Raw genomic sequence first — 23845 nt, 5'->3', positions numbered from 1 at the left:
GACCAATTTTGGTATCATCTGCAAACTTACTAACCATGCCATTTACATTCTCATCCAAATCATTAAAATAGATGACAACCCCTGCAGCACACCACTGGTCCCAGAACTCCAATCTGAAATACAACCCTCCCCTACCACTCTCTAACACCTACCACCAAGCCAATTTTTTATTCAATTGGCTACCTCACCCTGGATTCCATGTGATCTAACTTCTAGACCAGCCTACCATGCAGGAACTTATCAAAGGCCTTGCCAAAGTCCATGTAGACAACGTCTACTGCCCTGCCCTCAGCACTTGGTCACTTCTTAGTATAGAGGGTACTTGATTGCTAGCATGGACATGGTGGACCAAAAAGCCTGTTTCTGTGCTATATGACTCAATGATTATTGGGTTAGGATTAGGCTTTGGATGAGGATTAAAACAGGGAATTAATTTTGCGTGTTAGAATTGGGGTAAACTTTAGAATTATTTTCAGGGTTAAATAAATAATTTATATATTGGTGTCACCCAGCAGCTTAATTCATTAGTATATCTTTTGGTACAGAAATGAATCACTACACCTCACTCAATGTTGAATTAACATGGCACCAAAAGAAAGTACAGATTGTTTCAGCTCCTCCAGGCTGGAAAGTAGATAACCACAGTCAAAGACTTTAATCCTATCTGGTGAACTTATTGAGTATACGTTTGTGATATCAGACAAGGTTTGGCATAACACATTCCTCAGAGTTCAGTAGTCTGCTAGCAATCATATAGGATCAGTATTTCAAAGAATTGGATTCACTGCTGGTACCTCTGAAGGTCATACACTGGCTAGAATCAGCAAAGGAAATATTAATTAGTCTTGGATGAGGGCACATTAAAAGCTAAGGACCTGTGAAAAACTACCTGGAGATGGACTTTATATCGGAAAGATAAATGGTTAAAATGATAGTTCAGTGTATATCTGAAAACTGGCGTGATATGGTGCAGTAGAATTTAAGGGGAATTGAGAGGTGGGAAGGAATTGACGGATATGTCGAGGAGGTAGGTAAGTGAAGTTGAGGAAGGGGCTGAGGAGGTGGGTTGAAGAAGAAGGTGGATTGGTAACTCCATCACTGATCAAGCTGGCTAAGTCTTTCAGTTCATCTGGGGGTTGTGAGTGTTGCCAGCAAGGCCAGCATTTCATGGCCACAAGTAGATGGTGATGGGCTTGAACTATGTTTCTACTGAATTCTTTAACTTGTCTTCTTGAACTGCTGCAGTCCTTGTGGCTGTATGGTGTGGAGTTCTAGAATTTCACCCCAACACCAATGACAGAATGGTGATATATTCCCAAGACAGTATTGTGTGTGACATGGAACTTGTAGCTGGGTGTGTTCCTATACATCAGTTTCCTTTGTTGTTCTGAGTGATGAGAGTCCTGGGTTTTGTAGGTGCTGCTAAAGAAGACTTGGTGTATTGTTGCAGTGTATAGCCACAATGCACAAGTGGTGAAGAAAATAACTGTTCAGGGTGGTGGATAGGGTATAAGTGTAACAGCTATTGTCTGAATGTAGCGAAAGATAACCAACACGAGGTAAAAACCTACTTGGCCTCATCCTTAACAATCTACCTTTTGAAAATGTATCTATGACAGTTTTGGTGAAAGGGACATAGCCCATCTCCCATCCACATCGATGATACCCTTATATCTTTCTAAATGAGATAGATTCACGAAAGATCTGGGAGATCAAATCAAAGTGTCCATGAGGCACTGTGGACCATTAGCAAAGGAACTGTATTCCATCACAATCTGTAAACCCATAGCCTGGCATGTCCTTCATTCTCCACTACCATGAGGCCAGGAGAACAACCCTGCTTTAATAAAAAAATGTAGAAGATCATGCCAGGAGTAGCACTAGAAATACTTGGGTGGTAAACCAGTGAAGCTACAGCATCTGACTACATGCACACTAAGTAGTGGTAGCAGCATGCTATAGACTGAGTTACATACTCGTAGAAATGAAGGGTTAGAATCTCTGCAATCCTGTCAGATCCATATGTGACTGGTAAATGACAAGAACACACAAAAATAAGAGCAGGGGTAGGCCATGTGACCCCTCAAAGTTGCTCTGCCATTCAATACGATCATGGCTGATCCACCCCAGGCCTCAACTCCATCACTGTGCCAAATTTCCATGGCCCTCAATACCCTGATCTATCTAAAATGTATCTACCTCCACTTTAAATACTTCAAATGAGCTAACCTCTACAACTCTCTGGGGTAGGGAATTCCAGTGATTCACTGCCCTCTGCTAGAAAAAGTAAAAATCTGGCCTCATTCTCTAGTAACACACCTGCCTTATTTCTCTAGAGGTCCCACACCTACCTTTATCACTCTCTGTCTATTTTTATATCCATAGCAACACATATTATTACATACAGGTTTTCTCTCAAGATCAGTTTTCTCCCTTCTTATGAGCTTTTTAGTCTTTTGTTACTGGATCCTAAAATCTTCCCAGTCCTCTGGCCTACCATTAGCCCTTGCCACTTTGTATGCCCTACTTTTCAATTTAACATTATCTTTGACTTCCTTTGTTAACCACAGATTGTGCCTCTTTCTCATGGAATCCCTCTTCCTAATTGGGATAAATTCCTGCTGAGTGTTATGGACCAGCTGTGACTACCTGTGACTGTTCATTTATTGACTTATTTCTCAGTTTATTTTCCCAGTCCACCTTAGACAACTCCACATTCATATGATTATAATTCACAATATTTAAGTTGAAGGTGGTGGTTTTGATCCTCAAAAGACCCTCAAAGTGCAACTGTAATTCTATCATGGAGACACAAGAGTCTGCAGTTGCTGGAATCTGGAGCAACAAACAAGATGCTGGATGAACTCAGCGAGTCAGGCAGCATCTGTGGAGATGTTGCCTTACCCGCTGAGTTCCTCCAGCATCTTGTTTGTTGCTTGGATTTCTATCCTATTATGGTCACTACTACCTAAGGAATCTTTAGCCACAGGATCTCTTATTAACCCTTCTTCATTACTCATGACCAATTCTAAAATAGTCTGTTTCTGGGTAGGTTCCATAATGTACTGTTCTGGAATCCCTAATTTACTCCACAAATACTTTTCCTACAATACCTTTGCCAGTTTGGTTTGTACAATATAATATGTAGATTAAAATTTCCCATGACAATTGCAGTTCCCTTCATATATGACCTAGATATTTCCCCATTTATGCTCTATCCTTTCAGAAGGTCACACTTTGGGGGCCTGTAGATTACTCCCCCCCTTGTCTTCTTTCTCCTGCTATTCATGATTTTAACCCAAACCGTTTCTGCATTGCCATCCACCGCCTCTATATCATTCAACACCGCTGTGAAACCTTCCTTGATTAACAACACTATCCCACTCCTTTCCCATTTAACCTGTTCTTTTGGAATATCATATAACCTGGAATATTGAACACTCAGTCCTGGTCACCCTATAACTTTGTCTCTGTAATAGCTTTTAAGTCATACTCATATGTTGCTGTCTATGCCGTCAACTCATCTATCTAATTGCAAATGCTACATGCATTAAAATAAAGACAGTTAAGCTTTGATTTTACTTTATAGTGTTTACTACTTCTGGATTTGCTCTGTGCTCCTACTTTTGTTTACATTTTCTGCCCCAGCTTTGAGTGTCAATTTCCCCCTCACTATCCTGTGCTACTGTTCTCTCATTTCCTCTTGATTTATTAAACATCCTGTTCTTTAAACCCTGCCCCCTCCTATTTAGTTTAAGGCCCTGTCTACAACCCTATTTATGTGATTTGCCAGGACACTGGTGTCAGCACGATTCAGGTGAAGCCCATCCTAAGAGAACAACTCTCTCCTTTTCCAGTATTGGTGTCTTATAACTCAGAAATCATTTCTACCACACCATGCTTTCAGCAGCACATTTACCTCTCTAATCCCAATTACCCTTTGCCAATTTGCACACGGCTCAGGTAATAATCCAGAGATTATCACCCTTGTGGTTCTGCTTTTCAATTTTGCCCCAAGCTCCTCATTATTGCTAAGCAGAACCTCCTTCCTTGTCCTACCTATGAGGTTAAGTCCTATGTGGACTATGACAACTAGATCCTGCGCCCACCTGCCTCCCCACCCCCCAACCCCTGCCACTCCAAGTTTGTTTCCAACCCTGAAGAGATATCCTTGACCCTAGCATCAGGAAGGCACACAGCCTTTGGGACTCTGTCTTTGCAGCAGAAAACAATGTCTGTTCCTCTATGCTATCTCCTATGACTATTATCTTTCTCTTTTCTCCCCCCACTTCAATAGTTCCCTGTGCCATGGTGCTATGGACTGTTTACACATCCTCTCTGTAGCCCCTACACTTGTCCACACAGGGAGCATGGACCTTGTACCTTACAAGGGTAAGAGCTGAGGCTTCTTTAGAACTATCCTCTACCTGTCTCTTCTGGAATCACACTGTTCTGTCCCTGACCATTCACCAATTTAGAGGTAGTTAATCTAAGGGCTATTACTCCCTCTCCTTGAAGTGTTGAAGTGTTTGGAGCTTGGACTCCAGCTCATCGACCCTGAGCCGAAGTTCCTGAAGCAACCGACACTTGCTGTAGATAATGGTCACTGTTTACCAAAATAGGGCCCACCAGTTCCTACTTGTTACAACTACAACATATTGCTTGCCCTGCCATCTGTTCTAATTAATTAGTTGAAATATTGGACCAATCAAAATAGACAGACTGAAAGTAAAAGATAAGTACCCACTAGTCACCTACCTGGAGGCTAATAGCCTGGGAGCACCCAGCTACAGTACTGAAAATTTGGACTCCAGAACCAACTTTACCTCCAGTCAAGCTATTCCAACAACAACCACATCACTGACATCTGCACAAGTAAATAGAAAGTTGCTAGCTAATTATCATTGCATCAGCAAAGTGATGGAAAATACCATCAACATTTCCATCAACTCTCATGTTTCTCAACAATAACTTGGTCACTAATGCTTATTTTGGATTCCACCAGGAATATTCAGCTCCAGACCTTAGTGCACCCTTGGTCTAAATAAGGACAAAAGTTCTGGACTTCAGATTATCCTTCATATTAATTCTGTGTTTAATGAAGTACAGCATTAAGGAACCTCGTAATAATTATGTCAATGGGAAAACTTTCTACCGGTGAGTCATTTGTCATTTCTAGCACAAAGAGGATTACTGTGGTTGTTGCAGAGCATTGCTGAGGAGTCCCTCAGGACAGCATTCAGCTCCAAATCACCTTTAATTGCTTCAGTAAAAGAATACGCTCTATTATAACAGAAGTAGGTCATTTGCTGATGATTGTATGATCTTCCATTCCACCCTCAACTGCTCAGATAATGTAATAATTAGCAACTCTGTGCAATAAGAACAGAAGGCTTGGGTTGCCATGTGTCAAATAACATGCCTGCCACAAAAATGCCAGGCAATAGCCATCTCCAGCAAGTGAATTCCTAAACCTCTCCCCTTGCCAGTTAACAGTATTGAATTCACCATTGACCAGAGTTTTAAATGGAACAGGCACATAAATACTGTTGCCCTAAGTGCGGGTTAGAGACTGGGTATTCTGTCTCAATGACTCATCTCCTGATATTTTCCACCATTTACGAGGCACAAGTCAAAAGTGTGATTGAATTCTCTTCACTTGCTCAGAAGAGTGCTGTTCCAATAGCACTTGGGAAGCTTAGTATCATTCAGGACAAAGCAACCCACTTCAACAACACCAAATTTACCACCTTAAACATTCACTCTCCCCACTATCAATACACTGTGGCTTCAATTTATACCATATAAAAAAAAGTGAGATTGAGTGGTATAATGAGTAATGGCGATTGAGTGAAGAATGAGAAATTGTGTCTGAAGGACGTTGCAAGATTAGGTTGAATAATGCAATGGGCAAGTGACATTGAAGGAGAAGGGAAATAGGTGGGACTTAGGGAAGAGTGTTGGATTGAGAGTTGAGGTAAGAAAATTGATGGCATTGAAGAATGTGATGGGTAATCAGGGTTCCTGGTTATAGTTAAAATATGTTGAAAGATATGGTCGGAAGCTGAGAGTGTTGGGGATTTGGGACAAAGAATGAGATGCGGTTCAGGGATATGATGAGAAGGTTAAATTGAGGAATATGGAGGGAAGAAGAGGTTGAGGAAATATTGAGGACGAATGGGCTGGATGTGTTAAAAATGGAACAGGTTTGTTGCGTTTAAAGGACTTTTCCTGTTTCTAACAATTTTTGTGCTTGTACTACTGCATAAATGAGAATCACACTGGATGGACACACACCTACCTGCCACGGGAGGATGCTTTGTGTTTTATCACACTGTGTTGCGTTACATTGGAGAAGATTGTGTAACGCATGGGCAACAGCATATACAGCTGAGTATACATTGTATGAGATTCTCTTCTCCACTTCGTATGATGAAGAGTTCAAGTGCCTAGCCCTCAGCCAATGACATTTGCTACAGTCTTGATCACAGGTGCTTCTGCTATTGATACGCTCTCCCAGCCCCAGGACTGGCACGATCCCTGAATTAATGTGGTTCAGAGGTTTCTCTAGGAACTCTTCAAAGTGTGTCATTTGCCCTTCTTTAATTGCTATGCCTATAACAGTCCCAGTACTCTCGATTTTTGGTATGTTTGCTATCTCCTCTGATAATGAAATAGCTTCACTTACAATCCATACTTTGGAAGTAAGGTTTTGAGCCACAACAAGACTGAAAAATATGTGTGCTATAAACCTATTGGAAAAGAGGATAGTAACATTGACTGTACTGCTGATGTTGTTGATCACTTGGGTGATGATTTCAGGGGAGGTGGAGATGATACTCTGATATGCAATGCAGGTCCCCAGTGCCGAGGCCATTTCCACCACTTTGGTGACCCCTTTGCGTCCATATTCATCATCATTGCCAATAACAGCAATCCAGTTCCAGCGGAATTCCTGAATCAGTAAAGTCATGGCTTCTACCTGATTCTTGTCACTTGGAATGGTACGGAAAAATGATGGGAAACGCATTTTATCACTCAGAATCTCACCAGATGCCAGGTAACTAATCTGCAGAAGCAGAAACAATACCTGCATTAATACAACATTTCACAACCAATGAAGTAGTTTTATGTGCATTCACTGTGTCAACTCAGATCAAGACAGTCTGTGCAAAGTACAATTTCATAAACAGCAATAAAAGAACTATATATGACAAAATGCTCCGTTGTATGGATGTCAGTTGCACCAACAATTAGCAGGAACACCAGGCCCTTACTCTTCATCAAATTGTTAGACAGCCCTTCTGGCAGTGCAGCTACCCCTCACTGCTGCATTGCTGTCCCAGTGGGGATTTTTATGTTCGAGTCAGCTTTGGCTTGAAGGAATGCCACCACTGAGAAATGTGCCCCCCCCAGGATAAATTAACTTTCTCTTAGATCGTTTCCATTCAAAGTATAATTTGGTGCATTCTGATAAAAGTGTTGGGATTCCTAGCTACTCTATGGTTCAGGTGATGAATGTATTGCCTGTAATAATAATTTACATTTTTTACTGCACCTTGAACATTGTCTAATCAGAGCAATGGTTCCATGACAAAGAAGAAGATAACAGGAATGACCAAAACTTTGCATTCTAACAGAGCAGTGGAAGGATGAGAGCAATTTGGAGATGGTAGAAGGCAGAGGGAGGGGAGGGGGATGCATTAGAGGCTAGAGTCAGATGAACAGAAGGTTTCAGCAGCACATGGTTTGGATGTAATAAAACTGAAGGAAGCTTTGGGATTACGGAGATGAGACCACGTAAGCGTTTAAACCCAAGGACAACAATTTAACATTTGAGTTATTAAGGGACAATAAACAAATGTAGAGCATCAAGAAGAGTGGAAATGAATAAATGGGGCTTGGTGCAGGATAGCATACAAACAATACAGTTTCAGAGGACCTAAACTTTACAAAGGTTGGAGGATAGGAAAGTGACCAACAGAGCATTGCAGTAGTAGACAGGAGCATTAGCTGTGTTAGAAACAGTTTCATACCTTCACCACTACCTCTCACTCATTTCATGGCTTCTGCCAGGCAATCCTCCTGGGCACCTGCTTAAGCTTTACATCATATGTTTTGCATCAATAAGGCAACCAATGCTAAAGAAGATTGCTTGACTCAGCCAAATGCAGAAGCCAAGAAATGAGTTGGATGTAGTGGTGAAGGTATAAAATTTGTAATGAGGGTTGAAGACAATAGCTTCAATTTTGTGAATATTTAGTTGCAAGGAACTTATTCAAGACTAGATGTCAGAAGAGTAATTTGGGAGCATAGAGGAAACAGTGGAATTGTGAGAGGTGGTACAGACAAGAAATTGGATATAACATAGTGGAATGTTTTGCACAAATAACACAAGTACTTTTCAGACATGTCAGCAGATGTCATTGCAAATGGACAGTGTGTTTCATTTCTGATCTGTGTTGAATTTGCTGATCTTGGCAATGGGCAGTGAGCAGAGGAAAATCAATGATTTTCAGACCCAATCATTCTCCAGTGGCCATGGCTAGAAACCAATGATCATGGCCCTCAGATGTCATTGGCTAAGATGCCCCAACAAATTTTGCAAACATTCAACACCTAATTTCTTTAACATGATTAATAGTTGTTTGTCTGAAAATCCAGATGGCTTAGACATCTTTAGAAGAGAAGGGACCTGAACCATTGGGAAAGACTTCACCACAAATGGTTCAGAGGGCAAATTAAAGCAGAGGTTTTAAATAAAACCATGACAACACAGTTCATCTAAACTTTATGGTAATATAGGGAACTGAACAGATCTGGACAACCTGTGACTATTGCAGCTCAGATATCAACAAGAATCGTGATTAAACTCACCTGAGGAACAAGGAAAAAACCTAACACTCTAGCAATGGTAATAGCTATATCTGTTGAAGCTGGCCCAATAACAGCAATCACTATGGGCTGGTAGGATGTATAATTGTTTAATATCTCCACTTCTGTTCCTTGCTTGGCTGACAGGAATCTGAACATGGCCTGGACGTCCACAACCTCAAAGCAACTGTCAGCAACATCATAGCCCAGAGTAACACCTGGCAACAGTTCAGTTGAGTTATTAATTTCCTCAATGGCAAATCTCATCGCTTGGAAATGGATGAACATCTCTGTATTGAAAGTTGACCTAAGAGGACATCATTTATTTCAGTTAAATTGCTACTGACAGGAAACATAGAACATATAACAATGTAGCACAAGAACAGACCCTTTGGCCCACGATATCTGTGCCAACCATGCCAATTTAACTAATCCTATCTGCCCGCACATGGTCTATATCCCTCCATTCCCTGCCTATTCATCTGCCTGTCGAAAAACCTCAAACATTACTATCATTTCTGCTTCCATCACTTCCCTTGGCAGCAAGTTCCAGGCACTTACCACTCTCTGTGTAAAGAAACTTCAAATTGGAATTGGTTTATTATTGTCACTTGTACCGAGGTACAGTGAAAAACCTGTCTTGCATACTGTTCATACAGATTAATTCATTACACAGTGCATTGAGGTAGTACAAGGTAAGACAATACAGAATGCTAAGTAAAGTGTCACAGCTACAGAGAAAGTGCAGTGCAGGCAGGCAATAAGGTGCAAGGTCATAACGAGGTAGATTGTGAGGTCAAGAGTCCATCTTATCATACTAGGGAACCATTCAATAGTCTTATAACAGCGGGATAGAAGCTGTCCTGGACCCTGGTGGAATGTGCTTTCAGGTTTTTCTATCTTCTGCCTGATGGGAAAGGGGAAAAGACAGAACATCCAGGGTTGGTGGGGTCTTTGATTATGCTGGCTGCTTTACCGAGGCAGCAAGAAGTATAGACAGAGTTCATGGAGGGGAGGCTGGTTTCCATGATGTGCTGAGCTGTGTCCACAACCCTCTGTAGTTTTTCGTGGTCCCAGGCAGAGCAGTTGCCATACCAAGCTGTGATGCATCCAGATAAGATGCTTTCTATGGTGCATCGATAGAAGTTGGTGTCAAGGTGGACATGCCAAATTTCTTCAGCCTCCTGAGGAAATAGAGGTGCTGGTGAGCTTTCTTGGCTGTGACAATCTACGTGGTTGGATCAGGACAGGCTATTGCTGATGTTCCCTCCCAGGAACTTGAAGCTCTCAACCCTCTTGACCTCAGCACCATTGATGTAGACAGGTGCCTGTGTACCACCCCCCTTCCTGAAGTTAATGACAAGCTCTTTTATTTTGCTAATATTGAAGGAAAGGTTGTTGTCATGACACCATGTCACTAAGCTCTCTATCTCCTTCCTGCACTCCGACTCATCATTATTTGAGATACGGCCCCCTACGGTGGTATTATCTGCAAACTTATAGATGGAGTTAGAGCAGAATCTGGCCACGAGGTCAAGAATGTATAGGGAATAGAGTAGGGGGCTGAGGATGCAGCCTTGTGGGGCACCAGTGTTGAGAATAATTGTGCCAGAGGTGTTGCTGCCTATCCTTACTGATTGCGGTCTGTTGGTCAGGAAGTCAAGAATCCAATTGCAAAGGGAGGTGTTGAGTCCCAAGTCTCAGAGTTTGGTGATGAGTTTGCTTGGAATTATAGTATTGAAGGTGAAGCTGCAGTCAATAAACAATAGTCTAATGTAGGTCTCTTTACTGTCCAGATGCTCAAGTGATGAATGAAACTTGCCTCATAAATCTCCATTAAACATTTCCCCTCTTAAAATATGCCCTCCAGTATTTGACATTTCCACCTTGGGTAAAAGACTCTGACTATCTTGCCCTATCTATGCCCCTCATTATTTCACATACTTCTATTATATTAGCCCTCAGCCTCTGATGCTCCAGAGAAAGCAGTCCAAGTTTGTACAACTTCTCCTTATAGCTAATTGCCAAGTAGTTCATGAATCACATGGGAAATCATTTCCACAGATGTCAGCCATTTGGTCAAACACTGGAACATGAAAATTGCAAGACAGAAAAAGATGACAGACCTATCCTGTTCACCTACTGGTCACAGGAAACAAAAATTATGTTTATGACTAATGTGGGCAATTGATCTCTACTGATGTGTTTAACAAACACAGGCATGAAGTGAGAAAAACACCCAGCATTGAAAAACTTTGGGAACCAAAGGCCCAAAGTCACCTGCTTTTCATAAACACACAGCACTCACCACGACTCAGATTATCAAGCAGACATTTCCCTGAGTTGCCTAAACAGTGAATACCTCCATTAAATCTGACCCATTTTAACTTCAGCTCCACACTTCAAGCAGCTGGATAGTAAGGGCACAATACACATTGAAATTTTATGGCACAGATCCAAGGATATGTTCAGCTGCACAAAACAACAGCATTCAGGTGGACTGCAGCTGCTGTTATCACTAATCTAAGCAAACTCACTGTTGTGAGCCTGTCACCTGCCGGGCTAATGTTCAACTTTGAAAAAACCTGCCCAGCAATGTCGAAACATTACTAAACTCCAGACTGCAATCAAAACATTCTGTCTCCAGCTGGGCTCTTCAGCTTGCTGTGGAAAACTGATACCAAGTTCAGGTAGAGTGAAGAAGCCTCCGCAGATGTCAAACTAAAGAGTGAAATGAAAGCACAAGTTGTCTGAAATATTGTCGCTACTCGAGTCAGCAACAGTTGGACCAATCACTGTGGAATTTGTTGGCTTGAAACATGCAACTTGTTGGCCAATTCCCATGAATTCTACATTTTTATTAGACTATGACGATAGAATCACCCCAGCTATAACTCAGTCCTGGATATTTATTATACTACATGTAAACGACCTGAATCTTCCAACTACAATGCAATCTTTCATAGATAATATGTATAAAAAACACCCACACCTCTCATTTGGATTGCAGTCTGTAAATTACTTGAAGATTTCTGTTATGCATTCATGCCAATGGCAGTTATAATATCTCTTCAAGGATTAGTTACACATTAGGACACAAATTTATTCAGCTGTTACTTCTCACAGCTGGGGACAACTGGCTCCAATCGATCAACATCTTTAAGTGGGTTAGTGTGAACTGGAAACAAGCCCCCAATCACATACTCTCCTAGTGTGGTTAATACCCCAGTGCTTCCTTCTGGGACGACACTAATAGGTCCTGGTATCATGGAACAGACAAATAGGGCAAGAAGGAGGTACATTTTGCTGCAGGGAATGAGAGAGAGCTCTCTGTGCATGGAAGAAGCCGATCTTTGCCATTTCCACTTCTTTTAAAGAATACGGTGCAAGGGATGGCGGGAGAGCCAGATGATTGTTTGCATGGATTTGCATGGATTTGCATAATATTCACTGTTTACTTAAGTTGGTTGCAATGCAGATGCATCCCCACAGCATCACCAACACCCCCATCAGCAACCTCTAGCTGGTCCCATGGTTCCATGCTACTTAGGGTTGTTGCACTAATGCTGAGTGTTAAGATGCAAATTAAAATCCCAACCCCACCAGGCACCTGACCCCACCCCCCTTCCATCCTCCACCTCTTCCTAAGTTGAAGCACATTATTCCCCAGAAAATCAGAGGGAAATCAAGTGCTGTAGAGCACCTGGAAACATGACCTCTATCTGCTCTTAGCTTGGCTAAAGTACCACAGTCTACCTAAACTGTCTCAGTGAGCAGACCCTCTGTCCCTCCCTCCCTTATGGTCAGAGTGTGAATCTCAACTGAAAAATGTGAACAAATTGTCACATAATAAAGAATATTTTCTCATCTATGATGAGATACACATGCAGTTGCAACACCCTTGCCACACCAGACTGCAGCAGCTGATAGAAAAGGTGCAACCCCTCCTTCATAGGGGAGCTAGTGATGGGGAATGAATGCTGGCCTTGCCTGTGATGCCCAAGACTTGAAAATTAATTTTAGGAAGCCAACATTAGCCACTAGCAGTAATAATAGATTATCACTTATATTTCCACAATGTCATAGATTAAGCGTGAACATCTTCTTTAACATACCCCAAAGCGCAGTAAGGCCCAAAGCATTGAGTCCTTCCCACTGGCTTTATTTCAGTGTTATGTTATCATCCCATCTTCCGAAGCATGTCTTGTGCAATGAACCCAAGGTTGATGTGAAGCTACTGTGCACTTTCAGCTGTTAGCCTAAAAACTGAACTGATACTCTTCAGCTCAGGCTGGTTTTAAGGGTGACTTTGGTACCATGGCCTTGCCTTTAACATCTCCCTCCCCTTCAAATATGTGAGCTGTCAAGAATGGGTATGGTATAGATTCAGCAAAATCATGGCTGGATATGTTTTTCTGATAATCCAGTGGTTTCATGGGAACCATGACTAATACTAAATTTCTTTAAAACAAAACTGCATATACATTAATTATTTACTTTTTTACACATCATTCTAAAGGAGAAATTTGCAGGACAATAATAAAAGAGCAATGAGTGGACCTAATTGGACATCTCGAAGAGTTATAGCCATGACGGGCTGAATGGTCTCCTCAAGGTTCTATGATTTCTGTTCGTTCCTTTGTTTGTCCTGCTGCCTGCAATCCCTCATTATTTTTTACTTCCATTGATGGCTCCTCAGTGTGTCCATTGCACAGCCTGCGAATGATCATTGAAAAGCCCTTAGTCTTGCTCTTAGATCTAACTCATTAACTCACTGAGGTGATTGGATTCAATTTAGAATTAACTATTTTTTGACAAAGTTATGGTAGCATTTCAACAGCAAGAAACTGATCTTCAAGCTTTGGTTCGTTCTCACTCATATGCTCCTGATTCACAGGTCCAAGATAATGGGCCATGAAGAGGTCTATATGTCTGGTCCTCATCCAAGGATTCATTCACGTCTGTTGAAGGGTTGATTTTTAACCTGTTTATCAAACAGAGTTCCCTGACTTGTTGAGGGGAACTTTCAAAGTGCAAATTAGGGAAGTGATAAGATAGACAGGTAGGGTTGATGGATTTGGTGGGTAGGTGAGGTTGAGGGAGTTGAGGTTAAAGTGGGAATTGGGATAGGTGGATTTAATCTTTGACAAAGGGACCTTTTTTTAACCATCCCTTGTTCCTATGTTTGTATCAAGCACAAGACTTTGAAAATGAACTTGGCTGCACAATATTTCCCTTCATACAAACTAGGTTCATAGAAAACATTGACCTTGGATTATTTTTAACCAGAAATATCATTCCATGGCTAGTTCAGTTTTAAATGTCATTCAGCATATGTAAGAAATGCAAATATCCTTAAATAAGGTAACCCAATTATTTGATTACAAAGAAAACAGATTAAAATATTCACAAATAAATCAGTGAATTTTCTGTTTGCACAGTAGTAAAAATCCCATTAATGTGGAGACAATTACTGTGGATTGAAATGACCTGCTACACTTTGCAGTTGGTTTTCTATTTATTGCTGGGCATGGCTTCTATAACTGAGGCACCAGGGCCTCATGGAATCAATGCACAGTACATGCTGCCCAGAGACTACACCATTGGAGCCCTGTTCCCTTTTCATGAGTATAGTATTGGTCTAGCTCATTGGTTGCAGCCTGAGAGGGTGACTTGTGACAGATAAGAAATTGTAATCTTTAAATTCTCTCCGAACCTGAAGCAGCTGACACTCACTGGGGTGGCAGTCCCCATCTACCCTGAAGGTGCTCTCTGGAACTCAGTCCTCCTCACCACTGTACCCCAGCTCAAAGCTATTGCCTTCCTGATTTTACTGACTCTCAAAGTGGCTAGCCCTGCGTATTTTCTTTTTCTTCCAAGCACTCACCCAGTTTCCTTTTCAAATCCAAGTTTGAATCTACCTCCACTACTGCCCCCTGGCTTTGCATTCCAGTCCCTAACTACTCACTGCATAAAATAGTGCTTCTTTTATATAGCATTTGGTTTCTTTGCCAACCACCTTCATTCTCTGATTGGTACAGTAGTGTCATGATTATGTTTCTGGACAAGCAGCCAGAATTCTAGACCTTTAATCCAGAGGAATTGATTCCCACAATGGCACCCAGGGAATTTAAATTTAAAAGATTAAATAAGTCTGGAATTTCTTAAAAGCCATTCTTAGTAACAGTAACCATGAAACTATTGGGTTGTCCTACAAACCAATCTGGTCTACTAATGTCTGTCTTTACCTGATCTAGCCTACATGTGACTCTAGACCTACCAATAAAGTTTACATTCAACTACTTCGTCAATTCAGGGGCAGTTAGGGATGCAGGATGAATGCTGGCATTGGTATTTATGTCCACATCCCATGAATAAATAAATTAAAAGAAGTCCTCTCATCCTTGACCTTTCTGTCATGACTGCACATGAAATGCGAAAGCCATCAACTCCTAAATATCCACAAACAAGCAAGTCAACAAGCCCAAACAGTTTTATACAATAATCAATATTAGTTGCCCCATCAAATTCCTCACTGAAGCAGAACTGGTGACCGAGCTCAGCCCCACTCCCAGGAGGTGGCATATGAGCTATTCCTTCCAACTGGCCAGGAGGCTGACCATATGCTGATCACGCCTCTAAACTAACTTCTAGTGGATCCTTTTTTTCTGCTGTTCTTGCTTCTTCTCTCTCTTTTCCACTGCTAATATTATCCTCAGGTTTTCAGGGCTGATACCTGCATGGCACTAATCTCTGTTTACCTCTGTTTAAGCCTTTACCCTTATGGTTATGGAATGTTCCTGGCAATGACGTTTGCGATTGATGAAATAAGTAACTCCACTGCACTTTTGCCGGGAATACGCCTGGGTTATGAAATCTATGATGACTGTTTCGAGGCTCTGGCCTCCATCCTGCCTAGCCTTCTCCTCTTAGCTAGCGACGAAGGGAGTGGGATTGATGTGCTCTGCAACTACACAGAGTACAGAAGCCGTGTGATAGCTCTGCTGGGACCATGGACATTGGAACAGGCAATGACCGTGGCCAAATTGTTCAGTTTGCTTTTGTTTCCACAAGTAAGTCCTTCATGGTTTGTTATTTACCATGGTTGGAGCCAAATCAAGCAGTGGCAAATCAACACCAAGTTTTACATTTCGCTGGAATCCATGGAAAAAGAAGCCAGGCTCTGTCTAAAATCCACTGCTAATCTGCTATCATGCATTTTGTACTATCAACCAAACTGAATTTCTATCCCTCAGTCCCCTACTCACCAGTTATGTCCCAGGATTTGTCTCAATTGCTGTTGAGACAGTTGATTTCAACCAACAGTTAGGCTTCAGTTAGCTTCAGCTTGGTCAAGTGAGTCAAATGGGGCAGTGAGTGGGGAAATCAGTCAGGTTTTCAAGTCTCTGATCTCTGCCAAATGCCCTGTCCTGACCGGGTAGGGTCAGGACAAACAAAAAAATACAGAACAAACAAAAAAATTAAGACTGACAGAGTCTTAAATTCTGTAGATTACAAAAGGAGGGAAATGAGGAATGGTAAAACAATCTTGACTTCAGAAGCAGAGGGAGGAGAACTGTGCATTTATTGGAAAAGGGAACAAGAATGTTTGGGATGAGGAAGACATAATGTAAGACAGACAATCATGGATTCTCTTCCTTTTTTAGGTTAGTTATGGGGCCTCCAGTGCCCAACTAAGCAATAAGAATACCTTTCCATCATTCCTGAGAATAATGCCAAGTGACAATAACCAAGCCATAGCCATTGTCTCCATTGTCAGCAAGTTCAAATGGAATTGGATTGCTGGAATTGGGACTGATGATGAATATGGGCGACAGGGGATAGAATTGGTCCAGAAGTATGCATCACTCCATGGTATCTGTGTAGGCTACATTGAGAAGATCCCCATCTACCTCGGCCTGCCCAGCCCCAACCAAAATATCTCAGAGATTGTGGACCATATCAGTCAAGTGAACGTTAACGTTATCATCCTCTTCTCCAGTGAAGGACCTGCTCAGAAACTGCTGAAACAGGTGATAAAGAGGAACATCACCAGGAAGGTCTGGATTGCAAGTGAAGCCTGGGTTAAATCGTATGTTGTTATTCACATGCCAGGCATTGAGCGCATTGGCACAGTGATTGGTACAGTCCTTAATAGTGGCAGCACGCTAGGTTTTGAGGATTACATTTTAAACCATCTCACCAATATCAGAGATTCGAGGGAACAGAGATTCAGCGCAGAGGACCGTGGTAATTATACCTTTCCTCTTTGGCCATATCCCATTTCACATCAGCTCCTCCGTGATGATCAGCACCTGTCACCCGATAACCTGTCCATTGTGTTGGATCAGCCAGTAAGACGGGACACATTCAGTGTGTACATGGCCATGTACAGTATTGCACATGCACTACATACCCTACTCAAGTGCCACACTGGAAGATGTGAAAGTGAAGCAATATGGTACAACTGGCAGGTACAAAAAAGTTTTAATGTTTATGCCCAGGGTCAAAAGTAGCACAAGGTTCTGATTTCTGTTTCTGAACTGTGAACCATCTGATCATAGGGTCCAACCACTGGATTCCTGTGACTATGTCCTTTGAGTTCAGGATTCCTCAATGGTGATCACACTCTCTGATCTTCCTCTATGGTGGGAATTATTCATCTCTACCATCAAACACTGCCATGTCCCTCTTGAGTTCTAGATAAATGATGAATGTTGTCAGTTTTGTGCCCTGAACTTAGTCCTGGGCTCAGTGGAAATGAGTTGAGGAGGGCCAAACTACATGACAGCTTGTAGGGAGAGATGGCCGACTCCATCAGTGCAAGACAGCTAGTGGGGTTGAGGGAGAGGACACTTGGTGGTCTAAGTTTGAGAATCCTAAATCTCACATGTCATCTACTTGTCATTGATGAATTGCCCACATGAAACAGAGAAAAAATAAAAACTGACCAATGGGGAGCTGGGGCTGGGGACCACAGGCACACAGTAAGGGGAGGTTTGCAGGTTACCAGTAAAAACACTGGCTGGGAGAATGCTTCAGGAATGCCTCCTGAATGATAAGGTCATAACTACCTCTGCTAGGTACGGATGCTCAATGAGAAAATTTCATGATTTGAAAGTCGTTGAAAAATAACCACCAAATGCATTTATTTTCTTGAGAATTAAAGAACTGCTGCTTGAATTTAATACATCTGTAAGAAAAGAGAAATGCAGGAGTGGTGTCAAAAAATTAATGATAAAGGTCAAAGAGCAAAAGCCCAGCTGGGTGCCCCTTTCTACTTAAATCTCGCTTTAAATACTGCCACATTCATGAAGCAGGATTTAGGCCTCATGTACCTGTCATCTCTTCCTGCTGCTCTTAAACTATTTAATGTCCTGAAGCACATTCCTGCTGTGCTAAATCTGGAATTTTCCAGCCGTACAAACACCTTAGCTGGGCCAGTGAGCCTCTGGAACTCCCAATATGGCAGGCAGGAAATGCGCACAGAATTCTGGCTAGAAGTGCACCTCCTATCGCATAATCTCTGGGAAGGACAAGCAAAACAGCTGCCCACAGATCAGATGATAAGAAGTGCACTGATTCACTGAAGTGTTCCTGTTTACAAGCTTGATTGGATTAGTAGGCGAAACATTTTTGATATTATCTACTCTTGACTGACTTTCTTTTGACAGCTGTTGGAAGAGTTAAAGCAAGTTGACTTCAGTGTCAGTGGCACTGCCGTTTCCTTCAATGCTAAAGGAAAATCACAGAGAGGTTACGACATTATTACCTGGACTCAGCATGCAGGACAGCTCCAGCTACCAGTGATCGGCAGTTACAAAGATCACTTGACAATCAATGCTGCTCAGATTCAGTGGAAAACAGACAATAAAGAGGTAAATTTGTTGACATTTATATTAAACCATATCCATCCACCACTCGCTATAGTCCATCATTGGCAACCATGCCCTCAGCAGCCTACGCCCTATGCTTTGAAATTACTTCCCTAAATCTCTCTGCTTTAGGGGCCAGGCGGCTACTCCTGCTCCTATGTTCTTGTGTTCTTGTATCAAAATGCTGATTACATGCAGATATCCAATTAGGAATTTTGTAAGGTTTCCCCAAGTCTGTTTGACATTGGATTCAGATCCTGCATTCTGACTCCAAGAAAAGAAAATTACCACTGGGACAAAGACCCACTCCAGTTTCTGAGCTAATTTCAGCAATCCTTTTAACTACTGTTTGACTCTTTGACTCAAAACGTCCAATCAGTAAAGCAAATCCATCGCAGATGTCAGTCAATGCAACTGCACCTTAAACAGATTTAGCCATTTGCTGTTAGTTCTCAGTTCCCAGTCCACAGAGAACCCATTAACCCAGGAGCTTCCCACCGTTTACCAGCATCAGTAGAACACTGAGAGTAAGACACTAACAAGTACACTAACTGTTCTCACAGATACCTCTGTCCCACTGTTCCAAGAGCTGTGGCCTGGGTGAAAAGAAAATTGTCATCAGCCTTTACTCCTGCTGCTTTGAATGTGAAGACTGTCCAAGTGGAACCTTCCAGAACTCAACTGGTGAGCCTGAATATTTCTCTTCCAAAATGTATTGGACCACATAAGAAGAGAGGAATTAGAACAGATCATTCTCTGAAACATCTTAATGAGAGCAACAAATCCATATTTATAGGTAAAGGGTGAAAATATATAGATAGAGAGTAACAGGAGAGTTACAGGACAGTATCCATTTGAGAGGTTTGGACATTTTATGTGCATAATAACGAATATTAATCAAAGGGTTCAAGTGATGAACCTATAAAGTGACTGACTCCTGGGAGTGAATTATGGCTGGAATATAATTTAGGGCTTTAGGACCTTATTAGTGGAGTAAGATTTACCAAGAGTGAGCTACAATCTGAAAGCCAATCAAGGAGTTCAGAGATACATATATAAGGCAAGGAATACCTGGCAGTAATTTGCAGGCTGGAGTATAATTCAAATTCTTTATAAGTGGAATAGTATGTAACTGGTTTGGGTTTATTAACAAAATAACAGATACACACTAGAATATAGTCAAGAATTTCAGGTGGTTTAGTGTTACAGAAACTGGGAGTATGTTAAGGAAGGAACATAATCAAGGGGCTCAGGTGATTTGAATATAGAATGACAGACTTACAGACTCATAGTTACAGGCTGGTGTCTAATTAAGTATAGCAATTTATAAATGGACACCTTGGAATGTGAATAAGGTTGAAGTATCATTAGTTGTAATATGTGAGGAATTGTGTCATTCATGTATTTAATAACCATTATTATATGTATTGTATGACACTGTTCAGTTTTGCTGTTCCAGATGGTTTTTCCTGCTACCACTGCCAACCTGATGAGTGGTCTCTGCCAAAAAGCCCTTCCTGCTTTAAGAGAACTCTGCAACAACTGTCCATGTCCTCACCTCTTGGTGTGATTCTGCTCCTGTTCATGGTTCTTGAGCTCACACTGATATTGGCAGTCACGATCATCTTTCTGGTGAATTCTGGTGCTCCAATCGTGAAAAGTACCAGAGGGAAAATGAACATAGTCATACTAACCTCACTGGCTCTCTTATGCTGCAGCACACTGCTTTTCCTTGGAAAACCTACCGAACTCACCTGTAGATCACGCCAGCCAGTAACTGCTCTCAGCCTCACCATCAGCACATCTATTCTGCTCAACTCCGTACAGATCCTGCTCACCACTGAGCTCACCAGTTTAAGCAAGTCTTTCCTCTACAGATACCAACACTGCGGAAGGTACTTTACCCTCTGTGCCAGTCTTGGAGGGCAAGGAGCCATTTGTTACCTGTGGCTGAAGACGCATGGTGACTTTCTGATGATGACCACGGGCGATTCTGAAAGTGCCCTTTTCCTCTTCTGTAAGAGTGATTCAGAGCTGATGTTCTGGCTGATGTTGGGATATAGTGGCCTACAGGCACTGGTCGGCTTCATGTGTACCTTTCTGATCCAAACCCCAGCTAAAACCTACAGTCTGGCCTGGGAGATTAGTGTCTCCATGATCTTCTTTATCTCTATCTGGATTTGCTTTATTCCAACCTATCAAGCGGTAAAGATCCATGCACCTGCTGTGCAGACCTCTGCCATGCTCCTCAGTTCCTTAGCAATACTTGGTGCTTATTTTATCCCCAAATGTTTTGTTCTTTGGTTTAAACCACAATACAACACCAGCAATTACTTCCAAGTTTATAATTTTAAATTTTCAACAAAAAGGGAGCATCAATGATACAAGGTGCCTGAATTTGCTTTAGAGATAGATCAGATAGATAGAGGAAGGGACTTGCATAGAGGGAAAGACATGGATAAAGAACAGGTCTTGTGTGGAGGAGGGGAATGGAAAGAGGGAGGGAAATGGAATGTGAAAAGCAATTGGATAGAGGGAGGAAGATAATTGGGGAAGGGCATGGATTAATGAAGAGGCATAACAAGGATAACGTCACATCAAAATAAACTCCCATTTTGCTATAATCTTACTGATCATTTCTCAGTTGGGTGCCCTGCTCCTCATTCTCAGCTACACTCTACTGGGTACTGGGAACTACCCTCAGGTCTGAACCTTCACACTGCTGCAGCCTTGATTCTGCACCCTACACTACACATACTACACTCCAAATCCTAAACACTGATGTATTTTGGACTCTACATCTTTTAAACCCTACACACTGTACCCTGCTGTGTCCTTATACTACATCCACTACTTTACAACTTGTACACCCTTATGCCAAGATGCAGTCAACACTCTACCAATGCCCTTCTACACCCAAAAGCTTACATTCTACCCTGTTTCACTACCATAATGTCTTTAAGGATGAATCCATCAGGTAGGCATTTTTCAAAGTTAGTTTATCAGTCAATACTCTATGCGATGTATCTTCATATCATGGACCCAAATCATCAAGGATTGTGTAATACTCTCCAGCACACTTCACTAAAATCCTTTACAGTATGTGGAGTTGAATTCTCTCCCAAAACATTCACTCTCAAGTCCCAAAGATGAAATCATCAATAAATGATTGACTTTCCACTTGTTTAATAAACTGCATTCTCACTAATAGTAGATCCCTACAGGTGTGATACTTAATCTACAAGACATCTGACACATTCTACACCCAAGGAGTCACTGAATTCCAAGAGAACAACCTTTAGTAAGGAAAATTAGAAATAGGGACAGAAATGATTGATAGTAGCAATGCAGATTTACGCGTGCAAACAAATCGCAATGTGATCACTGGGGAAATTTCCAGAGGAGTAGAATTGAAAAGCAAATGATTGCGCTGAAGCAGAATCAAACCTGGGAGTATTTTCAGTTTTTAATAATGTTAAACTTATATAGAATTTTGGTTAAACCATATATGGGGCAGCTATGAACAACTCTGGCCTCTATATTAAATGAAGAACATAGAAGCACTGGAGAAGGTCCTAAGATGATGTATAAAGATGACATCCAAGAATTATGAAGTTATAACTACCAGGAAAGACTGAGTAGCCTAGGGAGCTTCCTCCAGAAAAGGTAAGGCTGCAGTTAGACATGATCTTTACAATTATGAAGATATTGGATAAGTTGGACTTAGAAAAGGTGTTTCCACTTGCAGGACAGATCAACACTAGGAGGCCATAAATTTAAGGGAATCACCACTAATCTAATAGAGAATTCAGGAAAAACATCTTTATGCTGAGTGTGGTAATGATATAGTAATTTCTCATAAGAGTCAGTCAAGGCAAATAGCATAGATACAAAGCAAGGGAGCAAGAGATAAGATATACTAATTGATTTAGATGAAATTGGGAGGCGGGCTACCGGTATAGACTGTTGGACTGAATGGATAATTTATGCATTGCATAAGCAGAGAACTCAGGAAACAGATGAGTGTGAAAGAATCAACTCCATCTACCCAAACTTTGGACCAGAAGATTAAATCACTTCCCTTAACCAATTATTGTTCATGTCCTCTCTCATCTCTAATTATTACTCAGCCACCTTGTCTTGATATCAATGTACCTTCCTGCAGCACTTACTTTATATCAGTAGATGGTAATACTCATCATTTTGTTGCAAACTCTTCAATTTCCCATGGGATTATCTGAATGATTTCCTTCATTTTGCAGACATGTTTTTCAGCAAAAGTAACTGTCAAATGTGATTACAATTTCTTGTTTGAACTAGCTATAGTGTGCACTCAGGCCAATTTTTAAGTGACTTTATGAATGTAAACTTCTCGCTTGAAATAAAATGAATTGCTCTAAGTAGTCAATAAATTATTTATTCCTTAAGAATTGCCCAATTTATTTATTTATATCTTTGAGCCTTGAGCAATGAATTTTTGTTTTATTTATTATGACTGGTACATTTAGTGTTGTGATTCGTGCTCCTGTGATTTTCTGATAAGCTGCATTATGGGTTCCCACTGGTAGGGCTCTGAGAACATCCTGCCCATGTATATGCCTTAACTTCCATAATACATTAACAGTGTAAAAGACCTGTGAGTCTTCACTCTGTCAAAGATAGTACTGCTTTTGCTCAGAAGTTAATATCAGAGGTTTCAGACAAAGTCTAAGTTCAAAGAGATGAAGGAAGATATTCAATTTAATTGCCTACTTATCTGGGTTCCTGAATTGGGTAAGGTTAAAATTGACCCCAGCATTTTCTGTGACATGAAGTCAAACCTGCAGAGAGAACACATTTAAATTACATTGATGCTCAGCTAAGATCAAATACACTGCGTTCTCATGAGAAACCAGCTGTTAGTGTTCAGGCATGAGGGTATGTGCTGAGAGTTCTGTTGCTTCCTGCTGCTCCCTCAAGCTGTGGATTGGTGTTAACTACTGACAGAGTGATGGATCTCAGTGCAGATCAGGGACCTGTCTAATACCTTTTTCCAGCAACAGTAGCTTGCTCTTTCAAAGCAGCTGGATGAGGTTTCTGCAGGCCTTCAGGGGAAA

At 41.4% G+C, this 23845-nt stretch overlaps 1 protein-coding gene across 1 annotated transcript; it reads right to left on the bottom strand.

The window, feature by feature from the left end:
* Positions 1 to 781: 781 nt before the first annotated feature.
* Positions 782 to 9141, bottom strand: LOC127583226 (taste receptor type 1 member 3-like). Its single transcript, XM_052038997.1, has 3 exons — positions 8878 to 9141; positions 6302 to 7069; positions 782 to 814 (listed from the first exon to the last, which is right to left on the bottom strand). The coding sequence occupies exons 1-3, from the start codon at positions 9139 to 9141 to the stop codon at positions 782 to 784; spliced, it is 1065 nt and encodes a 354-aa protein (XP_051894957.1).
* Positions 9142 to 23845: the final 14704 nt, after the last annotated feature.

This window comes from Pristis pectinata, chromosome 26, assembly GCF_009764475.1.
Source record: "Pristis pectinata isolate sPriPec2 chromosome 26, sPriPec2.1.pri, whole genome shotgun sequence".
Classification (NCBI taxonomy): Eukaryota; Metazoa; Chordata; class Chondrichthyes; order Rhinopristiformes; family Pristidae; genus Pristis; species Pristis pectinata.
This window is presented reverse-complemented; position numbering and strand designations above follow the sequence as displayed.